This window comes from Barbus barbus (assembly GCF_936440315.1).
Source record: "Barbus barbus genome assembly, chromosome: 8".
Classification (NCBI taxonomy): Eukaryota; Metazoa; Chordata; class Actinopteri; order Cypriniformes; family Cyprinidae; genus Barbus; species Barbus barbus.
Genome location: NC_136736.1, coordinates 2,413,274 through 2,436,279, shown reverse-complemented (window position 1 = coordinate 2,436,279; position 23,006 = coordinate 2,413,274). Strand labels below are relative to the sequence as shown.

Here is a 23,006-nt window from a genome sequence, read left to right as displayed (position 1 = left end):
AAGAAGTGTGTGCTCTTGATTTTCTCTTTTATATTGAATTATAAAAGTCATGTTATCAAGGCAAACCTAAAAACTACAACCAAAATTGGAGTGATGTGGCTTTCCAGCTCATCTGTATGCTAGTGTACACATAAACATGGACTAAAATTGAGCATTTCTCTTCCTAAAGAACGCATTAAATCATCAGTTTATGTAAATGCACTCTAGAATGAGAAAGTCCCACTCCAGTCCTTTAATAAAGTTTTTTTGATGGTTAATTAGACCTGTGTTGTGTCCATGTTAAGGATTTTGATGGTAGCTTTTGCTTGAATAGTCATGGAGGCATAACGGCAAGACATAAGTTACGGGAAAACCAAAAGCAAAACTCATCAGAACAGACTGGAGGTCTGTGCCAGGAAATTTCGGATTGAAATAAATCTCCAAGCCATAATGATTTCCAGTGATTCAGAAGACATGATTCTGCCTTGAAGCATCTAAGTAGGTCCAGGCTGTCTGTGCTAATCAGAATCAAGTGCTTCTCTTGCCATTTGTTGTCCTGATGAATATGGTTTGTATGAGCAGTTTAAGATCTAAAATGCAGATTACAGCAGGACGATCCTGTAGATTTGAGGATGTACTTCAGTGTCTCTCTTTGTCCAACTGTGTCTTTCTGTAAGAAATGACAAGCTCTTCAGAGGGCATAAGTCACTCAGTCATTCATACAAGCTGCAATAATGGAGATTGTTTATAGTAGAGACTCACCTTTACAAATATAATCCAGCAGTGGATCAATTTGTGCATCTGAAGTCTAACTGAAGTCATCGGTCATGCTGATTACTGTGTTTGTGTTTTAATAGTCTCTGAGATGATGACCCAGCTTTGTGTGTGTGTGTGTGTAACAGCTGCAACTGTCTCACTTCATAACCTCATGCTACAAACCGACATACAGGAAACAGACAAGCGATGACAGGAAGTTTGGGTTTAAGCATCTATTGATATTCATACTGAATTCTCAGTGTTTAGATGTTTTCTCACTGAAATCATGTTTCATTTATAGGTTTCCATGTAAATGTGCATTGCAAGTTGAGGTTAAAACTTAAAATCATACTAAAGCACTGCTGGTGGCCTTCTCAGAGAGTGTGAACTTTAACCCAAAGTTTGTTTTGTGACAAGACCCGAGTGAGAGCTGTGTGTACAGTGAGAGAAGGTGAGATGTTAAAGTGTGTGTGTGGTGTGACTAGGCATTATTAAAGTGAAGCTCTGGAGGGCTGGAACTAAACCAACTGAAAAGAGGAAGAAACTCTGATCAGCAAGAGAAACACCAGAGCCATCGGAAACAGTGGTGTGTGTGTGGGTCCTACACAAAACACTTGTTTTTATTTTTTTTATAAATAGTTCACTTACCTTGTATTGACCTAATTTACCTTATTGTTAATGTAATTAATTGGCTGAACTCATCAAGTGTGACGAGGAAGGAAATAAGTTTATTTTTTGTGTTTAATACACTTTAACCAAGGTTTTAAATCACCATTGGTCTCTGAATATGGATAAATGACTAATAGCAAATTTAAGTGATATTTAGTTTAATGAGCTGTAATGGATAGCACAAAAAACATTAAGGAATAAATAAAGGGATTTAGCTTTGGAAAGTTCATTTGAAGCGAATCGGAGTGGATCATCTCTCAAAATGATATGGGTGTGGTACTATTTCAAGTTGTTAACAACAAAATGAACTGGATTATTTCTGAAATTATTAGTATTAATCATATAAATTGGCTAATATTAATCGTTCACAATGTTGATGTCGCTTTACAGTTAAACTCCAACACGGTCGAGTGAATTACAGCGTTGCGACTCGGTTAAAATAACGAGGGAACTGGATTTATATTTGTTGCAAATGGACCTTTTTCACATTTCTGGGTTTCTGAGCAGCAGAAGTCAGAAAATCAATATATATATATATATACAGTATATAGATACAGTATATATATATAGGCCTATATATATATATATATATTTTTTTTTTTTTTTTTTTTTGAGTATTTATTATGCTGATGACCATTAAAGGCATTATCACAGTCTTGTGAAAAGTAAAACTCCTTCTAAATGGAAGTGGAAGAGAACAGGATCATAAAAGGTGAGAAAAGTCAATCCACAAATACTCACTTTACTGAGACTATCAGAGGAAGTAGTTTTCATTCATCTAAAACACAGCGACTATAGAGAAACATCTATCTGTCTGCATATATAACAGATCAAATATACTTCATAAATGCTCTGGAGGCTTTCAGAAGTGGCTCAGAAGGATCATGCAGTGAACTACAGTGGGTCTGTGTCTCTAGCGGCCGACTGAATAACTGCGACCCTCAGAGAGACCGTCGAGTTGCACCGTGTCAGGATCAGACGACACTTTAGGACAACTTCTGTCTAAAATACTCGGTTTATTTCGGTTAATACGTGTGTGAGGATGAGCCCAGTACACGAGGAAACGGACATACAGAAGATGAGGGCGACAAGAACAATTTATATGGGTCATTCTATGGAAATGTCCAATTTTACAGAAATATTACACTTTATATTTTAAAATGAAACAATATGTTATTTGAACAATTACTCTTTCTTGAGCCACCAATGTGGTAATATTTGTTTTTAATCAATTATATAGAATTCCAAGCAGCACAAAACTCGTCCCCACAGCCATGTACAGCAGGAAAGTGCTTAATTTTGGTCAAAAACAGGTTTTTATGCCATTTAAAATACCATAATGTATTCATATCTATCAAGTATATGATGCAAATGACATAAAATGCAAAATAAATATTATAAAATGAAGTAATGGTCCCCTGGAGTTGTCTCTGGTGTTACCGTTTAACAAAAATAGTTTATTTTGAAATAAAAATCGACATCACTTGACTTCCTTCCTATTTCCTGAAAATCTAAGAAGAAATGTCCATGCAAATGTCTCTTTTCAGTTATCAGAAATGTTCTCATTTATCTCATGATTTCATATGAAGCCACCAGTATGACCTACTTTATTGTAAAAAACTAGAATACAAATGCATTGAGCTACTTCATTTAGTGAGTATACCATGATGTGGTTTGACACCTTGCAGCAGACATTTATGTATCCCAAATGTAGTCTCATTAATATCATTTAGAAATGTTAAACCAGCATTTATGAGAATAAATACATATCCTTTAGCTTGGGACATATTGAGGAGATTGTCCATTTAAAAAAAACAGCCATTAGCTAATATGTTAATTCTAGAGAGTGTCTGATTGGACGGAAATCTGTGTAGTGCAGGATGATGTCATCAATATTTTTGTTGTATAGTTTAAGAGTGCTAAGAGTGAATGTTGTGAGGATTTAGGAGTAGGCTACACTAGCATAAAGATGCTTAGATCTCCATCTGGCCACAGGTGTTCATTTAAGATCTCTAACTGAACCTTCTCTCTTCTGATTGATCATTGTCAACCAACACAACTTACTGTGCATTTTCTCTAATGGTGCAAGATCGCGAATTCTTTCATCAGGGGTTTGAACCTGCAACCTTTGGCTTCTCAGCTCAATGTTCAGTTGCCATCTTTTGTTCACTGTATTACACTTTCTCTTCACCTTCCTTCAGTTTGTCTTTCCTTCTTACCGTTTCTGCCTTGCAATGACGTTTTCTTACTCTCTTTTCATTATTTCCTTATTTTCTGGTTTGTGGAAATCACTGTTGCGTTTGAGAAAGAGTAGAAATGCGATGGCAGTGAAGTGACTTCAAGACTTGTGCATTTGGGTAAAATAAGCAACTGGTTGAATGTGAAACACATACTAGCAACAAAATGTCAAATTAAGCTCAGTTGAACTCATAATATGAAGTCCATCAAGAACCAACGTGTTGCACTTCTGTCCAAAGCATACTTTCAGATCAGCCTGAATCCGAACTCAAACCTTTTCTCTCATCCTTTCACTGGTTTCTGGAGGTTGATCTAATCTGGTCTAAGCTGCATGTCTTTGGTCTGGTCTGTGTGTGTTGGTGTCTCTCTAGGACTGAGGTGAGCTTTCCCATGTGAGGCTGCTCAGAAGTTGCTGAAGATTTCCTGTTTCTTGCTCCAGTCCATAGGGGGCGCTCTCTTGTTGGGCCGTTTGGCCCGGGCTTTCTGCTTGGCCTCCGCCGCGGTCAGACTCAGATGCAGACCGCTCTCCCTGAACGGATCTAGTGGCCGCTCCTCAGATTGCACATCTCGGTTTGGTTTAGCGGCATCATCGCTGGAGTGATGGTCAGAATCTGTGAGCTGTGAAAAAACAATTTATTTGCATGCATTATTGTTTCAAATTTATTATGCAAAGTATGCTATCAAATTAATGATCAATGCATTCAAGGTATATATATATTTTTCGTTTCTGGGAATTGAACCCATGACCTTGTTGTTGCTAGTGCCATATAGTACTGTTTGAGCTACAGTTTTAAAATAATAGTTTTTACATTAATTCATAATATACCATATTAAAAATAACATTAATAACAACAACAATTAAAATTATTATTATATTGAAATTTGAGTATTACTGTTACCAACAACAACAATAATACTGTCAGTAAATACCATTATACTATTAATATATTGTTATTGTTATTTTCCAGTCATTGATAATATCATATTCAATTTTAATATAACCAACAACAAATATAAATAATTATTATAATTAAATAAAATGAACACCATATAAAAAAAATATTACTAATATTAGTATCATATATTACGATTATTATAATATATCAATATATCATTTGTTACTAACAACAAAATAATAATTATTAAATTAGTAATATATCATATCAATAAATAATTATTATTGACATCAACACCAAGTTTAATAATAATAATAATTTATATTATATACATATACAATATTTTATACGATTAAAATGTTATTAATGTTACCGACAACAACACGTTGTTATTATTATTTAATTAATAATTGTCATGATTGCCTATTGTGGAGGAACAAGGAGCGTGGAGACGCAGGAGTAAACACAAACAATAGTCTTTAATATAACCACTGGAACACTGGACAGGTAGGAACACACACGTAGGACAGGGATCTGACGTTTAAGACCCGACAAGGAAACATGAGGCAGACTACACGTTAAATACTAAACTTAATGAGGGATAGACAGGTGCGGGGAATCAACTAATAATCAAACTAATCAGACTGGGGAGAAACTGGGTCACGGAATACATGAGGAGCAAAACACAACCAAAACAGTCCAAGGGCGTGACAATAATACACCATATTAATACGCACTGAATAAGGAGATAAGAGTGGCTAAGAGGAACTACGCTAAAAAGCTAGAACACCAATTTTCTGCCAACGACCGTGCATCGGTGTGGAAAGGTCTGAAAGCCATCACCAGCTACAAGACACCATCCCCCAGCACTGAGGCCAATCAACAACTTGCTGAAGACCTGAATGAGTTTTACTGTAGATTTGAAACTCCTAGTCTAACACCCTACACCTACTCTAACCATCTCTCCACACAACCATTAACACCTCCAGTAACCCCCCTCTCTCCCACACCTGCACTTCAAATCAGTGAAGATGTTGTGCGTCAGTTCTTCAGAAAGAACAAAAGAAGTAAGGCACCAGGCCCAGATGGTGTGATACCAGCCTGTCTGAAAACCAGCTGGCCCCCATCTTCTCACAGATCTTCAACAGATCACTGGAGCTGTGTGAAGTCCCCTCATGCTTCAAACGCTCCACCATCATCGCCATCCCAAAGACACCCAAGATAACAGGACTTAATGACTACAGACCTGTTGCTTTAACTTCTGTGGTCATGAAGTCTTTTGAGAGGTTGGTGTTGGCTTATCTGAAGGACATCACTGGACCCTTACAGGACTCCCTGCAGTTTGTTTACCGAGCAAACAGGTCCATGGATGATGCAGTCAACATGGGACTGCACTTCATCCTGCAGCATCTGGACAGACCAGGGACTTATGTGAGGATCCTGTTCATGAACTTTAGCTCCGCTTTCAACACCATCATCCCTACACTCCTGCAGACCAAACTAACCCAGCTCTCTGTCCCTAGCTCTATCTATCAGTGGACCACCAGCTTTCTGACAGATAGGCAACAGCTAGTGAGAATTGATAAATTCACATCCAACACCTGCACCATCAGCACTGGCGCCCCTCAGGGTTGCATCCTCTCCCCACTGCTCTTCTCTCTCTACACAAACGACTGCACATCTAAAGACCCCTCTGTCAAGATCCTGAAGTTTGCGGATGACACGGTCATTCCCCTCCTTCATTAAAGACAGTGACGAATATGCCAACAGACATGAGGTTAAAGATGACTGGTGCAGTTATAACAACCTGGAGCTCAACTAGGGATGTAACGGTATGAAAAGTTCTTATCACGAATATAGTGACCAAAATGATCACAGTTATCAGTATTATCACGGTATTGTTAAAATGTGCTGGAGATGTTCAAAAAGTACCGACAAATAAGTAACTTCACCAAGTTTTATATTTAAAAATCAATAAACAGCAAATAAAATGACTTTTTGTTTGCATAATCACTAAAACAATAACATTACCAATGATGTTTGGATTTTAAATTACAACTTGACTGACAACAATAGCATGTTCAAATATTTCATGTAAATGTTCAAATAAAGCTTTGAAAAAGTTTCATATAAAGGTAAACCTCACATTTCAACCTTTAAATAAAGAAAAGGGTTGTCAAAATTTAATAAATGATTATATGTATTTTATCTGCTCCATAAATAATTCTAGATAACTTATCTGAATTGTTTAAATGTGCAGAATTCACACATAAGCTTGTTTTTCATCAACCGGTCAAAATTTACAGCAGGGCATGCAAATTTGGTCTGTTTTTGGCCAGACAGAAACTGCACACAGACTGAATGTAAATATAAGTCTCTGTAAATCCACTCTCTGACAGCAGGTGGTGCTGAAACAGTTCTACTCAGCCGTCATTGAGTCTGTCCTGTGCACTTCAATAACTGTCTGGTTTGGCTCAGCTACCAAATCAGAAGTCAGAAGACTACAGAGGACAGTTCGGTCTGTTGAAAGGATTATTGCTGCTCCGCTGCCCACCCTACAAGAGCTGTATACATCCAGAGTGAGGAAAAAGGGCTCAGAAAATCACTCTGGATCCCTCACATCCATGCCATCTCCTTTTTGAACTTTTGCCATCTGGCCGGCGCTACAGAGCCCCAATTACCAGGACAGTCAGGCACAAGAACAGTTTCTTTCCCCAAGCAATCTACCTCACGAACAGTTAAATGTTCTCTCACTGTTCAATAAAAATGTGCAATAACCTTATTACGTAATTCATCACCCTACATCCTAGTACATCCCTACATCTTATTTCTTATTCTATTTTGTCTACACCTGTACATACAATCTTTATTAATAACTAAGCCACTGTGATTTTGCTCAGTGATTTTCCCGGCACTCACCTTGTTGCTGGTGTCAAAGCTGCTGATTTCAGCGCTCGTCTCTGATAAAGTGGATCGAGAGGAGGAGCTTCTGTGACTCTCGTGTCTTGGGGAGCCGTTGCTGATTGGTGGGTTAGTCAGTGTGATGTTGATGATTGGTGAAGAGATCTTGGGGGCGTCTGGGATCGGTGAAGAAGACACAGGGCTGTGTGTGGTTGGATATGTCGTTTCAGGACTCTCTATGATCGGCCCGTCCACACAGTCCTCTGTTTGACAGAAATGAATTGGTAAGATAATTACTGATACATCACCTAGTTGTGAATTAGAGCTTGTTTCTAAGTGCACTGAACGTTACTAATGTTTGCATAAAGCATCAGCCGTGTTTTGCATGAACTAGTGAACACAGTAGCAGTCAGGTGAGGGTAAGTAAATACAAAGCATTTAAATATCATCTTTCCCATTTGGTTTCCTTCTGTGGACTTTCCCAGAACTCCCCGGACACATATAGGAGAATTCTGTTAATTTACTGTCCATGCGAAAACATGCACTGTACCTTTAAGATGAATAGATGTGGGCACGATGCCTAGTCGGTTGAAGAGCTCATCTGTCTCGGGATCCACCACCAGCAGACGTGTGTCTGTGCCGCCCATTTTGATCAGCACAACCACCTCCGCGTGACGCAGACCCTCGATACTCGTGTCGTTCACCTGCAGACATGACAGACAGAGGAGAGAGCTGACTTTGACTGAATACTAACTATTGCACACTTCCTATACTATATAGATTACGATTCAGGCCTTAATTGAACCCCAATGCATCCAACTCAAACTACACCTAAATTAAAAACAAGAGAGTCTGAAGCTAAAGAACATCACAACATACACAACTATACTGAACTATATTTTTATTCGTTTATTTATTATATCATACAAATATACTATTTTTATATCACATAATGTAATCATATTATTATTCTTTAATGATATAATTTATTATATTATTACTTTTATTTATTTATTATATTACATATAATAAATTTTCACTATTACATATATATTACATTTAGTCATTTAGCAGATGCTTTTATCCAAACAGGACAACAGAAACAATCAATTGTAGTATTAAAACAACTAAAACTGATCCAAACAAAAAGCTAAATCTTTATAAGTACTATATATACATACAGTACATTTAAAAAAATAAATTAAATAAAAATGACAAATGATATTATTACTTAAACTATTACATAATATATAATACAAATATACTTAAATACACTTTTTATTTAAATATTTTTATTTTATTTCTGATTCGTTTTTTATATTATGTTTATTTATTATATAATAAATGCAATATTATTTTTATATTACATAGTAATATAATATTATACTATATTATATTATTACATTTATTTATTATAATATACTAGATAAAATATATTTTTATATATTACATAAAAATATATAATGTAATTCTAATTAAATAAAAAAAATAATATAATATAATTGAATATGAAATAAACCATAATATAATACATATAATTTTATCATAGTGAACTAAATGATTAATTATGACATTTATTTATTATATTATAATGTAAGAAATACAATATTATTTTATATTACATAATAACATATATTATTCTAATTAAATAAAATATATAATATAATATATTATATTTAATTTAATTAAATTATGTATATCATTTGTCTCAATACTTTAAAACAAAGAGAGATGGAAAAGAGGTTGAACCAATAGAACTCAATAGAACAGTATCAGGTACACAACATGTACACTTCTTATAATTATCTATTTTATTTATTTATTACATTATTAATTATATATATATATACAGGTACATCTCAAAAAATATCATGAAAAAGGTCATTTTTTCTTGTAACTTATTTCAAAAAGTGAAACTTTCATATATTTTAGATTCATTACATGTAAAGTAAAACATTTTAAACGTTTTTTGTTTTAATTTTGATGATTAGAGCTTACAGCTCATGAAAGACAAAAATCAGTATCTCAAAATATTAGAATATTTACATTTGAGTTTCAATAAATGACCATCCCTACAATATAAATTCTGGGTATCTCTTGTTCTTTGAAACCACAATAATGAGGACGATTGTTGACTTGGCAATGATCCAGAAGACAAACATTGACGTCCTCCACAAAGAGTGTAAGTCACAGAGGGTCATTACTGAAAGGGGTGGCTGTTCACAGAGTGCTGTATCAAAGCATATTAAATGCAAAGTTGACTGGAAGGAAGAATTTGGGTAGGAAAAGGTGCACAAGCAACAGGGATGACTGCAAGCTTGAGAATACTGTCAAGCAAAGCTGATTCAAACACTTGGGAGAGCTTCACAAGGAGTGGACTGAAGCTGGAGTCAGTGCATCAAGAGTCTCCACGCTCAGACATCTTCAGGAAAAGGGCTACCAAGCCACTTCTGAACCAGAGACAACGTCAGAAGCATCTTACCTGGGCTGTGGAGAAAAAGAACTGGACTGTTGCTCAGTGGTCCAAAGTCCTCTTTTAAGATGAAAGTAAATTTTGCATTTCATTTGGAAATCAAGGTCCCAGAGTCTGGAGGAAGAGTGGAGAGGCACAGAATCCATGTTGCTTGAAGTCCAGTGTGAAGTTTCCACAGTCAGAGATGATTTGGGCTGCCATGTCATCTGCTGGTGTTGGTCCACTGTGTTTTCTGAAGTCCACAGTCAACGCAGCCATCTACCAGGAAATTTTAGAGCACTTCATGCTTCCTTCTGCTGACAAGCTTTATGGAGATGCTGATTTCCTTTTCCAGCAGGACTTGGCACCTGCCCACACCGCCAAAAGCTGGTTCAATGACCATGGCGTTACTGTGTTTGATTGGCCAGCAAACTCGCCTGACCTGAACCCCATAGAGAATCTATAGGATATTGTCAAGAGGAAGATGAGAGACACCAGACCCAACAATGCAGATGAGCTGAAGGCCGCTATCAAAGCAACCTGGGCTTCCGTTACACCTGAGCAGTGCCACAGGCTGATCGCCTCCATGCCACGCCGCATTGATGCAGTAATTCATGCAAAAGGAGGCCCAACCGAGTATTGAGTGCATAGAAATGAACATACTTTTCAGAAGCCTGACATTTCTGTTTAAAATATGCTTTTTTTATTGATCTTATGTAATATTCTAATTTTCTGAGACACTGAATTTTGGGTTTTCATTATCCGTAAGCCATAATCATCAACATTTCAAGAAATAAAGGCTTGAAATATTTCACTCTATGTAATGAATCTATATAATATATGGGTTTCACTTTCTGAAATCAGTGACAAAAAATATTGACCTTTTCCATGATATACAATTTTTTTTTAGATGTACCTGTATATATATATATTATTTTGCATAGTAATATATTATAATATTGTTATTTATTATAGTATTGATTATATGCATTTATTATATTATAATATAATACAAAGTTGATATAATTTAATATAATCTATTATAATATCAAATTATATTTATATAATTTCTCTCAATACTTTCAGGTGCAACACATAATAATTGTTGTTCAGTGTTTGTCCAGCAGGTGGGGTGTGATTCCGCGCTACTTCCACTTTCTGTGGAGCTTCCTCTTCCTCTCTTTGAAGAAGCCTTACATAACAAACTTTCATCTGACATTTTCTCTGTTTCTCCAGCTGTCTCTGTCTGATAATAGAGTTTGGGGTGTGTAGGTTCCTGTAGCCGTCAAACACAGAAACTGATGTAATGCATGTGAAAGTCTGAGGCTTCCTGACGTTCATACAGGAGGAAGGTGTTCATATGCTAAATAATAAAAGGTTTGTCAATGACTTTCTAATGAAGTGCGTCACAACAACCACCTGAGGAATCTTATTCAAGTGCCACGTCTAAAATACTTCTTGCATTTTGTGAGATGCTGTTCTCCTCCTAATGTCACTTTGTACTGCAGATCTAAACATTGAAATTAGAAGATTTTTTAAAATTAAATTAGATTTTGAATTTAGTTCTAAGTATTAGAATTACAGATTTTTTTGCCCTTACCTTTGCCAGTGCCATAATGTACTGTTTGAGCTACAGGAAAGCACATAATGATAATAATGATAATAAATAGCCTACATTAATAATAATAATAATTAATCATTTTAATTAATTGATAATATACTACATTATGTTACATAACTTTTGGAGCTCAACCATCATTTGTGATGTGATTTTCTTCAAAAATTTAGTTTGAAAGTTGCCATTTGAGATGGTGCTTCAAACTATAATTTATGAAGTTAATAATTGACTATAAACAAGTGTTTTGCTAATGATATTCAAATGCATTCAGAGATAAACACTGCTGAGTGAATTAAATAGGCCTGCTGTTTGTTAGTCATAATTACTGATCTGTCTGTGATAATTACAGAAAACGGCCCCAATTAAATCCATTAGGACGGATTTGCGATCTGTGACAATCATGGCACACACACACACACACACACACACACACAAGCAAACAGAGTCTCTGCTCTAAATCAGGATCCTCCCCTCACGAAGCGGGCGAAGCAAACAGCATTCTCTTCATTAGCGTAATCTGCGTCTCTCCAGAAAATGAATCTAATCTGATCCAGCACTGCTAATCTGGGCTAATGGAGGCTGCTGTAATCCCGTGCCATCACCTCGATGAGCCGGTCTCTGGGCCTCAGGCCGGCGCGCTCTGCCGGAGAGTCGGGGTCCACCGAGCGGATGAACTGACCCACGCGCGACTTCTTGCAGTGCAGGTTGAAGCCGTAGCCCTGCTCGCCTATGCTCATGTGACACAAGCGTGGACGCAGGTCCTTCGTTACCACATCCTCCTCCAACGTCGTCTCCTCCTGGACAGAGAAAAAGAACAGCAATGAACTCCAGAAGAAGTTTTTAGGACAACAAACCAGGAAAACTGATTGTTTTAGCTCCCACATTAGATAATGGGCCGATTTAAAGAGATAGCTCACCCAAAAATTAATATTCTATCATCATTTACTCATCCTCAAACCTGTATGAGTTTCTTTCTACAGTTGAACACAAAAGAAGATATTTTGAAGAATGTTGCTGACCGAACAGTTGACGGTAGCCATTGACTTCCATGGTATTTTTCCACAAACAACATATTTCACATTACAAGCATTACCAGCTACAGCCGTTCAAGTACTAAGTTAATGCAATTATAAACACTCCGACTATCAAGCAGTTATTTTTATTCATTTTTAAAAGTACAAACTACTCACAAAAATATTTTTTTAATTTTTCTCGTAATTTTAATGATGAAACTCTTGCATTACATTACATATTTTATGCATAATCAATTTAAAGTCATTTATCTCACTAAAATACACAGTTGCACTTATGTTTTACAATTCATTAAAAAAATTAATTTGCCTTCAGTACCATAAACGCAAGTCACTCGAAAACATTTTCTTATTGAGTCAGAAATATGGTTGCAAAGGGGTTTCCCAAAATTCCCCAAATTTTCCAAAAATACTGGTAAGCTTCCAAAATTTCTAGAAAGTTTTGGAAATTTTCCACCTTTTTGCATCTCTAATCACAAATATTCATCTATTAAATGACACAATTTGTATGCAATCATGCAAGCTCATGTATCTCAATAAAATACACAACTGCGGTTATTTTTTATAATTAGTTTTGACAATTAATTAGACTCCAATAGTGTACACAAGTAGTCACTAGCAAAAATTTGTTTTTGATTTAATTATATTTTTTGGTATAACTCTCTCACATTACATATTTGTTATGGAAACATTTAGGCTAATTTATTTCACTAAATTAATCTTTTTGTTTTTATTCAAATGCATAAACAACTTTATGATACTCAAAGTAAAAAATATTATTATGCAATAATTACATTTCATTAATATAATAATTGTTTTGAGGTTGTTTGGATGTTGCATTGTCAGTGTTGCCACAAGGGGCGCCGTATAGAGGACATCAATATAAACAGTCAGTTTTCTCATTCAGGTCAATTAGTGCCTTAATAATAACAGATCAGGACACAGACATTTGAAGAAATCTATGGCCACTTGAGTACGCATGTTTGTTGCTGGCAACAAAAATACACGCACAACAAGACTGAATTCTCGCAGTATCTTTATCAGGCATTCACGTCTGCATTTACGTTTCTGGCCAAAGACAAAGGAACAAACCATCCTGTCTGTTATCATATGCCGTATGATACGATTTACGCAGGACCCTGGGCCGTGCACGAGGACGTGCCAGCATGTGTGCGTGACCATTGGCTCATTCCCTTCAAGAAGTGAAACATGCCCAGCAGGAATAAGGGACATTCTGTGAGACACCATGTCACTTCCTGTTCTAAGACAATACAAGGGTGGTGTCTGTTTGTGTCCCATGGGGTAGAGTGACTGAAGAACCTCGCCTTACACACACATGTGCTTCAGCTCCTGAGACGCCACTTAATCTAATCCTGCACACACACACACACACACACAACACTCTCACTACATTCTGGGAAAATACCCAGAAATCAGACACCCAGGACCAGAGAGTGGGAACACAAAGCAGGTAAATGAGAATTAAGGTCACACAGAGAGGGAAGATGAGGACAACAAATGAAAGAAGAGAGACAGAGAGAAATGCAAATGTTGTTTCACTTAAAGGAGTCAGATCTATTTATTTTTTTAGCAATTGATGTTTCCACTTGCACTGCAAAAAGAACCATTTTTACCTCCTTTTCATGTTAATGAAGCACATTACTATATTTAGTAATCTGTCTCTCGTATCTTGTCAGTGTCTGCGCTTGCTTGGCCATTTGTTGTGGAAAAATAAGGAAAGTGTGTCCAGCTAAATTCAATTAGAATTTTGTTAGCTGGGTATAAAACAGCTTAGTTTACCGCGGCAGTTGTCGTGTGAAGGCCGAAAAGTGTAAAGACCATTGACTCTACCGTGCGACTCCACCGGGCTGGGACACCAGCAAAGGATAGAAGTATCACTTTTTATTTCTCCTCTTTCTCCTTCCTACTTGTTTCACTTCTGTTTCAGTTTTTATAACCATTTCTTACTATGTATAATTAAGTTTTAGTTAAATTTAGTTTAATTTTAGTTAAATAATGTCTGAATTTATTATGTATGTATAGGTCTTTTATTAAGTTTTAGTTTGATTTAATTTGAGTTAATACTTCAACAAACATATTATATATATTGAATTTATAAATGTGCATGTATACATACAGTATGTGTGTGTGTGTGTGTGTGTGTGTGTGTGTGTGTGTGTGTGCACCTGGTATTCATCACGTCCTGGGGACCAAATGTCCCCACAAGGATAGTAATACCAGTAAATCTTAATCTTGTGGGGACATTTTTTGGTCCCCATGAGGAAACAAGCTTATAAATCATACAGCATAAAGTTTTTTGAAAATCTAAAAATGCAGCATGTTTCCTGTGAGGGCTAAGTTTAGGTGTAGGGTTGGTGTAGGGCAATAGCACATACAGATTGTACAGTATAAAAACCATTACGCCTATGGGATGTCCCCATAAAACATGGAAACCCAACATGTGTGTGCGTGTGTGTGTGTGTATGTGTGTGTGTGTGTGTGTGTGTGTGTGTGTGTGTGTATGTGTGTGGGTGTATGTGTGTGTGTGTGTGTGTGTGTGTGTGTGTGTGTGTGTGTAGGTGTGTGTGTGTGTGTGTGTGTGTGTGTGGTTGTACATATACATATATATATATATATAGTTGTTGGTTTTTTGGTGTTTGGCTTAGTGTTATGTTAGAATCATTATTATACTCATACCTTTTGTTCTTTAATATTTTGATTTGTTTTTAGCTTTATTTTTTTTGTTTTTCATTTAAATGTTAAGTTTTGAAATTTTGTTGTATGCATTTGTCATTTTTATTTAATTTCTTTATTTTTAAGATGTGTATAGGTAGTATTTATAAAGTTTTAACTTTTAGTTTTGGATCTGTTTTTAGTTGTTTTAATACTACAACTGATTGCTTCTGTTGTCCTCGTCTGCTAAATGACTAAATAATAATAATATTAATAATATATAGTGTAAGTTAAGGTTTCTTGCACAAAACACACTCATAATTAAGTCTAATAAACAAGGTGATTTTAATACTGTACCTTAAAGGCTTCTATATATACTTAACCTACTATATACACTACCACTCAAAAGTTTGGGGTCAGTAAGATTTTTTTTTTTTTTTTTAAATGAATAATAATAATAAAAATAAGAAATAGACACTTTTACTCAGAAAGGATGCATTAAGTTGATCAAATTAAATTGAAATAATGCAAGGATGCATTAAATTGACAGTAAAGACATTTATATAGAATGTTTCTTCTTGAACATCAAGCATATTAGAATGATTTCTGAAGGATCATTTGACACTGAAGACTGGAGTAATGATGCTGAAAATTCAGTTTTGCATCGCAGGAGTAAATTACATTTTAAAATACATTCAAACAGAAAACAGTTATTTTAAATTGTAATAATATTTCACAATATTACTGTAATTTTGATTAAATAAATGCAGACTTGCCGTTTCGAAAACATAAAATCTTACTGATTTTTGAACGGTAGAATATACTGTAGTACTGTACCTTTAAGGCAGACCTCTGTTATGATTGGCTGACCACTTCACACGGGAATAAACAACATACTTATACTGGGAGAATTCCAAACGGCTTTTTTGCGCCCTTGAAGGGCATTTGTGGGACGCCATTTGTAGGGACGTTCCCACCGAAAGTGAACTGAACCCCGTCACAAAGGGCCCTTCCAGAAGTCTGTTAGCGAAGGGAACATGCGATGGTCACTTGACGGAAGTGATTTCCGTTTGTGATCATGTGATCTTCAGTTAGGAGATCTTGCGATGCATTTTAAGACTGTATTGTAAGCAAGTTTAGTTTGAAAAAGTTTAATAGTAGATAAGACACAATTAGACAGTATTTAAACAAAATAATAAATGTATTTGCAACAGCTGTTGGAGTGCTGAATGCTGCACGCACGAGCAGCGTTGTCAAGTAACATCTGGTCAGTCATTCCCTTCGCCAAGGGAGTTCCAAACACTTATACAAGACCGTAATCCCCTACACCCTTCAAAGAACTCACTTCAAGGGCTCTGCTCTTCGAAGGGAGTAGTGCATAGGGATGCTCACTATCTCTAAACTCATAGATATCTGAAAGCATTTTTTCAAATGTCCATACATTTATACTGTACTGTATCAGTGTCTATTCAAAGCAACTGCACTTTCAAATACAAATGCCTACCAATACTAGTCCTACACTCTTAAAAATAAAGGTTCTTTACAGTCAAAAAGGGTTTTTTAGATTTTAAAAATGTTCTTCAAAATGGTTCTTTTAGGAACTGTTCACTGTAAGGTTCTCTGGGGAACCAAAAATGGTTCTTCTATAGCATCAGTGCAAAAAGGCCTGATTGGAACCTTTATTTTAAGAATGTAATCGGGTTGGAAATGAGAGACTCTGCAGACCTGCACTACATAATAATCTCATCTGCAAGCCCCTGCTGCCTAACCTCACCTGTGTACTGGTCTGTGATCCGCTGAGGTCAGTGCTGAGCTCACACTCGGCTGTGACGCTGGTGAAGGGTTCGGGCTCCGGTTCGGTCTTGTGTTCACCGGGTGACGGCAGCGGCAGAAACACGGGTGACGCCAGACGGGCATGAGCTCTGTAGAGCGGTGAACCGTTCATCACTCCTCCAGCGCTGCTGGGACTCTACCAGAAGACAGTGAAGTAGACATTCAGCTGAAGCTGAACAGCTGTGGTCGGTGTTTCTGTACTTTCAGTGGTCCAGCATGTGAATGTCAGTATTGTTTGTGTTGCATTTGGGGAAGCTGCTTTGAAACTGTTGTTTGCCAAGAAACAACCAACTTATAATTTAAATGAGCAAAACCACAGTCAAACTAGCCTTCTGTTTGGCTTCTGTAGACGTTATCACTCTCTGCACTGCATGGTGCAATAATCAAAAAGATCTAAATAAAACTATAAAATCTAATTAAAGCAATTAACCACAAGAGGTTGTCTGTTACATTGATTTTACTACAAGCAATGGGAGTTTTTGAAACTGTGGTAAAATCACTGTATTATGAGACCTCAAGTGGCTTCACTGTAAAACAAAAAACTTTTTTTAAGGCAACCAGCTTCAGCAGATTTTTGAGTTTTCTCAACTTGTTGTTTTAAGTTTATACAACAAAAAGTTGAGAATCTCCAACAAAAATAAGTAGAGAGATCTCAAAAATCTGCTGAAGCTGGTTGCCTTAAAATTTTAAGTTGGCTCAACTTTTTTATTATTATTATTTTTTTTTTTACAGTATTCTTGCTTTTATATAATGACAGAGAAGAAATAATGAAGAAAATCGATACATTCATACAGCAATACTAATAAGAATCAACAATTCTTCCACCAAGTAGTTTAGTTCATTAGCAAAACTACAGGTTGTTCATGGTTACGAATGCAGCTCATCCAATCAGAATTAAGAGTCAAGATTTATTAAAGCAGAAAAAGGCTTAAAGGTGCAGTGAGTGATTTCTGAGAAACGCTTGGACCGAATGCCAAAACACACTTGTAGCCAATCACCAGTAAGGGGGCGTGTCAAATCATGCTGGGGGAGGTGCCCGTTGCATAATGTCTTTGTGAATTAGGGGGTGGAGCTATCAGATTTTAAGTTGATCAAGATGTGCACAGAAACAAGCGCCTCGTTGCTAGGTGACACATGACAAAATAAAAACAAAATGTTTTAAAATCGGCTCAAAATATCAAACGTTTAATATCCTTTTACTGAATATAATCAAAGTTGGAAGCTAAAAAAATCATGACTGATTCTGACTTTAAGCAACCATGTGTTAACTCATCCAGACAATAACTTAGGGTGAAAGTCATGTAGTGCTTTCCAGCCTTACACTTCAGTTTTTATAAAAGAAATGAGAAAGCTGGAAACAAACACTTTTAGTTACTTTTCGTTGCTCTCCAGTACTGTTAGATGGTTGTTGGTTTGAATCCCACTGCAGCTAATAATAAAACAAACAATATCATGACTGCAAATTGAACATCTCTGGATTATGTTGTTTACGGGACTCTTACTGTGTGCTGATCCGGCAGCCGTCTGCTACCTGGGCAGGTGTCAACACACCTCACCTGACCTGGACACATCCAGGTCTGTAAAGAGCTTAGACAGCTCCAGGCAAGTACCTCAGAAGCTCCTGATGGAGGGCAGGTGTGTGTGTGGATTAAATTAATCCCTCGTGTTTTACCAAACACACATGTAATCCTAGCTATGGTTGATTTCACAGCAGTGTAAATCAAAAATCTGATCGTCCTAAAATTCAATATTTTGAGATGTATCCAATCACTTGCATAAACTCATAGCTTGAGTTTTTGTCTTACATGCTAATAATTTACTGCATGAAACACACTGTGGTCAGGTTATTCTTGTTGCGGGTGAAGCCACATTTAACCCAATTCATATGATGTCCTTTGCATTGGTGTCATTTTAGTATCATTGATGCATTAATTTTTAATTGAATAACCCTGCTTTGCATGGTTTTGGTTTCCAAAAAAAGTCACATAACCTGTCCATGTTCACACGCCTAATTTGACTAGCTTCTATCAAGTGACACATTTCCATTATGTAAACTTCTGGAGCTTATTAAGCAGATCCAGACTACTTTTTTAAAATCAAGAATAAACCTAAATTTAACAAAACAGAGCACACTGAATTTACTTAAAGGAGACATATTATACCCCTTTTTACAATATGTAATATAAGTCTCTGGTGTCCCCCAGAATATGAAGTTTCAGCTCAAAATACCCCACAGATCATGTATTATATCATTGTGAAAATGCCTATTTTGAGTGGAAGCAGAAACACTCTGATTTTCGTGCCTGTTTCTTTAAATCCAAATGAGCTGCTGCTCCCGTCCCCTTTCCAGAATAGAGCTGCGCCATTTCAGCTCGTACCTGCTAAAAACATCTGTTTTGGTTCTGATTATCATGTTTATCACGCTGAAATCATGCGTTTTAAACCATATGAGTTTAAACTTCTGATATGCGGTTTTCTGAGTGCACACATCCGAAGCACATGGACAGAAAGTTCTGTGCTCGTCTGTGCAGCCAAAGACTCAAATGCTCAAACTTTCACCATGGCATTAGAACTGGTACACCTTGCAAAATCAAACTTGCAGATTAAGGGGCGGTAATATTATAATGAGATCCCTTTGCCATGTCACCAAGGGAGCGAAATCAGACGCGCTCGTTTATTTCAGAAGCTTGCAGAAAAAGGCTTACTAAAGAGTTACTGGGTTAATATTTTTCTCGTTTCCTTGGTTGGTAGATGCACTGATCATAGCACTTAAAACCTGGAAAAGTCAGATTTTCATGATATGTCACCTTTAATTTAGTTATTAAATTAATATCATTCACCAGTCTGAATACTTAGCTTTAATAAGCGTAGTTACCTAAAATGAAAATTCAAAATCATGTTCAAAACCTGTATGACTTTCTTTTTTTCTGTGAAGAAAAATGTTGGTAATAAAACAGTTGCTGGTAACCATTGACTTCCATATAGTATAAAAATACTCTGGAAGTCAATGGCTACCAGAAACGGCAACATTCCTTAAAATATCTTCTTTTGTGTTCAACAGAAGAAGAAAAAAACATATAGGTTTGGAACAACATTGTGAGAAACAGGGTGAGTAAATTATGATTTTTGGGTGAACTGTCCCTTTAAATGAAATATTAACACATTCTGAACCCATTAATGATTCTTAGTGCTTGTGAAAAAGCATTAAATAACTGACCCCAATTTGATTTATAAACTTTTAAAAAATATAATTTTTGTAACTTTTAGAACCTAATAAATTGCAATTTCTTATAATGCACTGCATGTTTGGCGTCACATGCAGTCAGAGATGAAAATACGCTAAAAAGTTTATTATCTTTGTATTATATTATATTATATACATTATATTTGCCACCCCTGTCATACAGTATGATCTAAATATAGCACACTGCTCCTTTCTGGACTGGATTTCCTCCTAGACTTCCTCTCATGGAGTCTCCAATATGAGGGAAGTTCTTATACAGAGAAAGAGATAGTATGGCCACTATGCCATGTTGTGTCATGTTTCCACCCATCCAGAAACCAACAGCACAGTGTGATGGGGATGGGATGTTTCACTTACACAGGTGCAAGCACTCACATGAGAGATCTTCTCACCTTATTAATGAAAATGCCCTCTGAGCTCTGTCTGCTGTAGGGAGGAGTGGCGGAGTCTCGAGGGGAGGCGCGGGGAGATGACGCCGCTGAGGAGCGAGAGGACAGACAGCCCATCTCAATCGCCCTATCCTCCGTACACGGCAGACTGTGAAACTTCAGGAACTCATCGGTGACCCGGTCCACCACCAGCAGCCTGGTGCGGTGCTCCACCTCCAGGATCCTCTGCACAACCTGAGAGACACACAGAACGTAACATCCACTAAAACATACCACAAAGTACCATGATATTACTATGCGATTTTGGGACATGGTACGATATAAATTTTGCAAACAAAAGCAAAGTTTATTGGAATGAAAACCAGGAATGCAAAGTTTATTGGGGAACGCAAACCATTTGTGCACAAACACAAAGTTTATTGGGGAATGCAAAAGTTTTGTGAACAAATGCCAATTCTGAACATAAAAGTTTATCAGTGGAACGTAAAACGTTTGCACACAAACACAAAGTTTATCAGGGGAATGCAAAAATCCCTTTAGAAACTCCTTACCATATAAATATCATAGTATGAATATGTCATTCAGCATGGTATTGGCATTTTATATATTTACTGTACTATATGCTACTTTTATATAAAAATGTTTTAAGGTGGCATTAGACACTACAGTAAAAAGTAAACGTATTGCACCGTTTTAAGAGGCCCCATGCATGTCCATTAATTATGATATTACAGTAGTAACTATGATAAACTGTGGTTTCCACTGTAAGTGTTAGTAAGGGTGGAGGGGAAAGTTTCGTAGGTTTCGCAGAGGCGAGACTGCAGTGTTTTCTTAACATAAACACACAATGATACAATCTTAAACAAATATACACAAACGCTGTCACCTCAGTGTGGAATATAACACACTGGCTGCGTCTCAAAACATAGTGAGATCCCTATATAGACAGCTCGGCGCGTTTTTGGAACTTTCGTGCGCATTTGGAACGTTTCTCAAATTCCCAAAAATGCTGTCTAGGTAGGCAGCTCACTAGGTTGTGAGACACATCCCTGTCTGTGTCCCAGGTGAAGTGGTCCAACAGGTTGTCCTCTCTCGTTACCTGCTGATGCGTCTCTCCCTCCACGTTCTCTCCGTTCACCTCCACCAGCCGGTCGCCGGACCTGAGACCGGACAGGTCCGCGGGGGAGCCCGGCTCGATCTTGCGGATGAACTGCTCTCCTCGGTTGCGTTCCCCGTGCAGATGAAATCCGTAGCCGCGATCTCCTTTACTCAAATAACAGAGCCGTGGACGGAGCTCCCGCTCCAGGATCTCCCTCTCCAGAGTGTTCGCCATATCCAACTGCAGTCGTGTTCAATCACAGCGTAAACATAGGCAGGTCTATTATATCATGAGTTTTATTAAAGTTTTTGAGGATGCATTATTCCGCATGCTGAGTCTGCAGGCGTTGTTTCTTAGTAAGAGAATAAACGCCTACCATCCAAACGGTACGAAATATATATATATATTACTAATTCAATATTAAAAATGTGATATATTAATATATAAACAAGCTACATAATACCCAAAATAAACGCTTAAATCCGAACGCAAACTTGAGCGCCTACGTACGTAAAACCGTGTCCGATCCGTTTGTTCATCTCACTGATTCTTCTTCATATAATCTATAATAATCCAATCAATCAGTAATAATGTGGCTCTGAGCACGGAACGCATCAGCGTGCGAGAACGGAACAGGTGGAAGAGGATGAGACCCACGAGCGGAGGAACTGTAGTGTGTGTGTGTGTGTGTGTGTGAGAGAGAGAGAGATCAGATGTTGGATAAGTCACAGATATCCACGCGGAACTCTTCCTCTTCACGTGTATTTTATGGACAGATCTGGGATCAGCTCATCTAACCCACACTGATTCAATAACACACACACGACAGACCTGGAGCAGTGCTCATCGACTATATCTCCCACTGCATTAAAACAGGCCAGCTGCAAATCTGCAAGACACTAAACCCCAAGTAAACCTTTCAGATGGAAAACAGTAAAAATACAAATACAATGCAAAATGCTAAATGCTAAATGCACTGTAATCTGATCAGACTGTGTGTGTGTGTGTGTGTGTGTGCACGCAAGTAAACACGGATTTAGGTGAAGTAGGCTACTTACTTTTTTTGGTCGTTCTGCCCTCTAGTGTTGACAAAAACAGTTCTGAATTAAATCAAGGCTGTTTTCAAAATGAAACTGCACGAGAATATTGCCATGAAAAAATCAGAAATGTTTCTTGAGCAGCAAATCAGCATATTAGAGTGATTTCTGAAGGATCATGTGACACTGAA

At 37.0% G+C, this 23,006-nt stretch overlaps 1 protein-coding gene across 1 annotated transcript; it reads right to left on the bottom strand.

Moving 5' to 3' along the window:
- Positions 1-2,402: 2,402 nt before the first annotated feature.
- Positions 2,403-22,027, bottom strand: LOC306873814 (Na(+)/H(+) exchange regulatory cofactor NHE-RF2-like). Its single transcript, XM_079423306.1, has 7 exons — positions 21,779-22,027; positions 20,683-20,913; positions 16,988-17,182; positions 12,112-12,306; positions 7,990-8,143; positions 7,458-7,702; positions 2,403-4,260 (listed from the first exon to the last, which is right to left on the bottom strand). Exons 1-7 carry the CDS (start codon positions 22,010-22,012, stop codon positions 4,045-4,047), a joined length of 1,470 nt encoding a protein of 489 aa, XP_079279432.1. The 5' UTR covers positions 22,013-22,027; the 3' UTR covers positions 2,403-4,044.
- Between the last annotated feature and the right edge of the window lie 979 nt (positions 22,028-23,006).

Bases quoted from the DNA above. Each gene is read 5' to 3' on its own strand.
- LOC306873814 (XM_079423306.1), bottom strand. From the start codon at position 22,012: ATGGCGAACACTCTGGAGAGGGAGATCCTGGAGCGGGAGCTCCGTCCA. The intron at 17,183-20,682 runs GTGAGAAGATCT...GTCTTCTGGTAG, and splicing joins AGGGCATTTTCATTAATAAG to AGTCCCAGCAGCGCTGGAGG. The intron at 8,144-12,111 runs GTGATGGCACGG...TCATGTCTGCAG, and splicing joins CCAGAGACCGGCTCATCGAG to GTGAACGACACGAGTATCGA.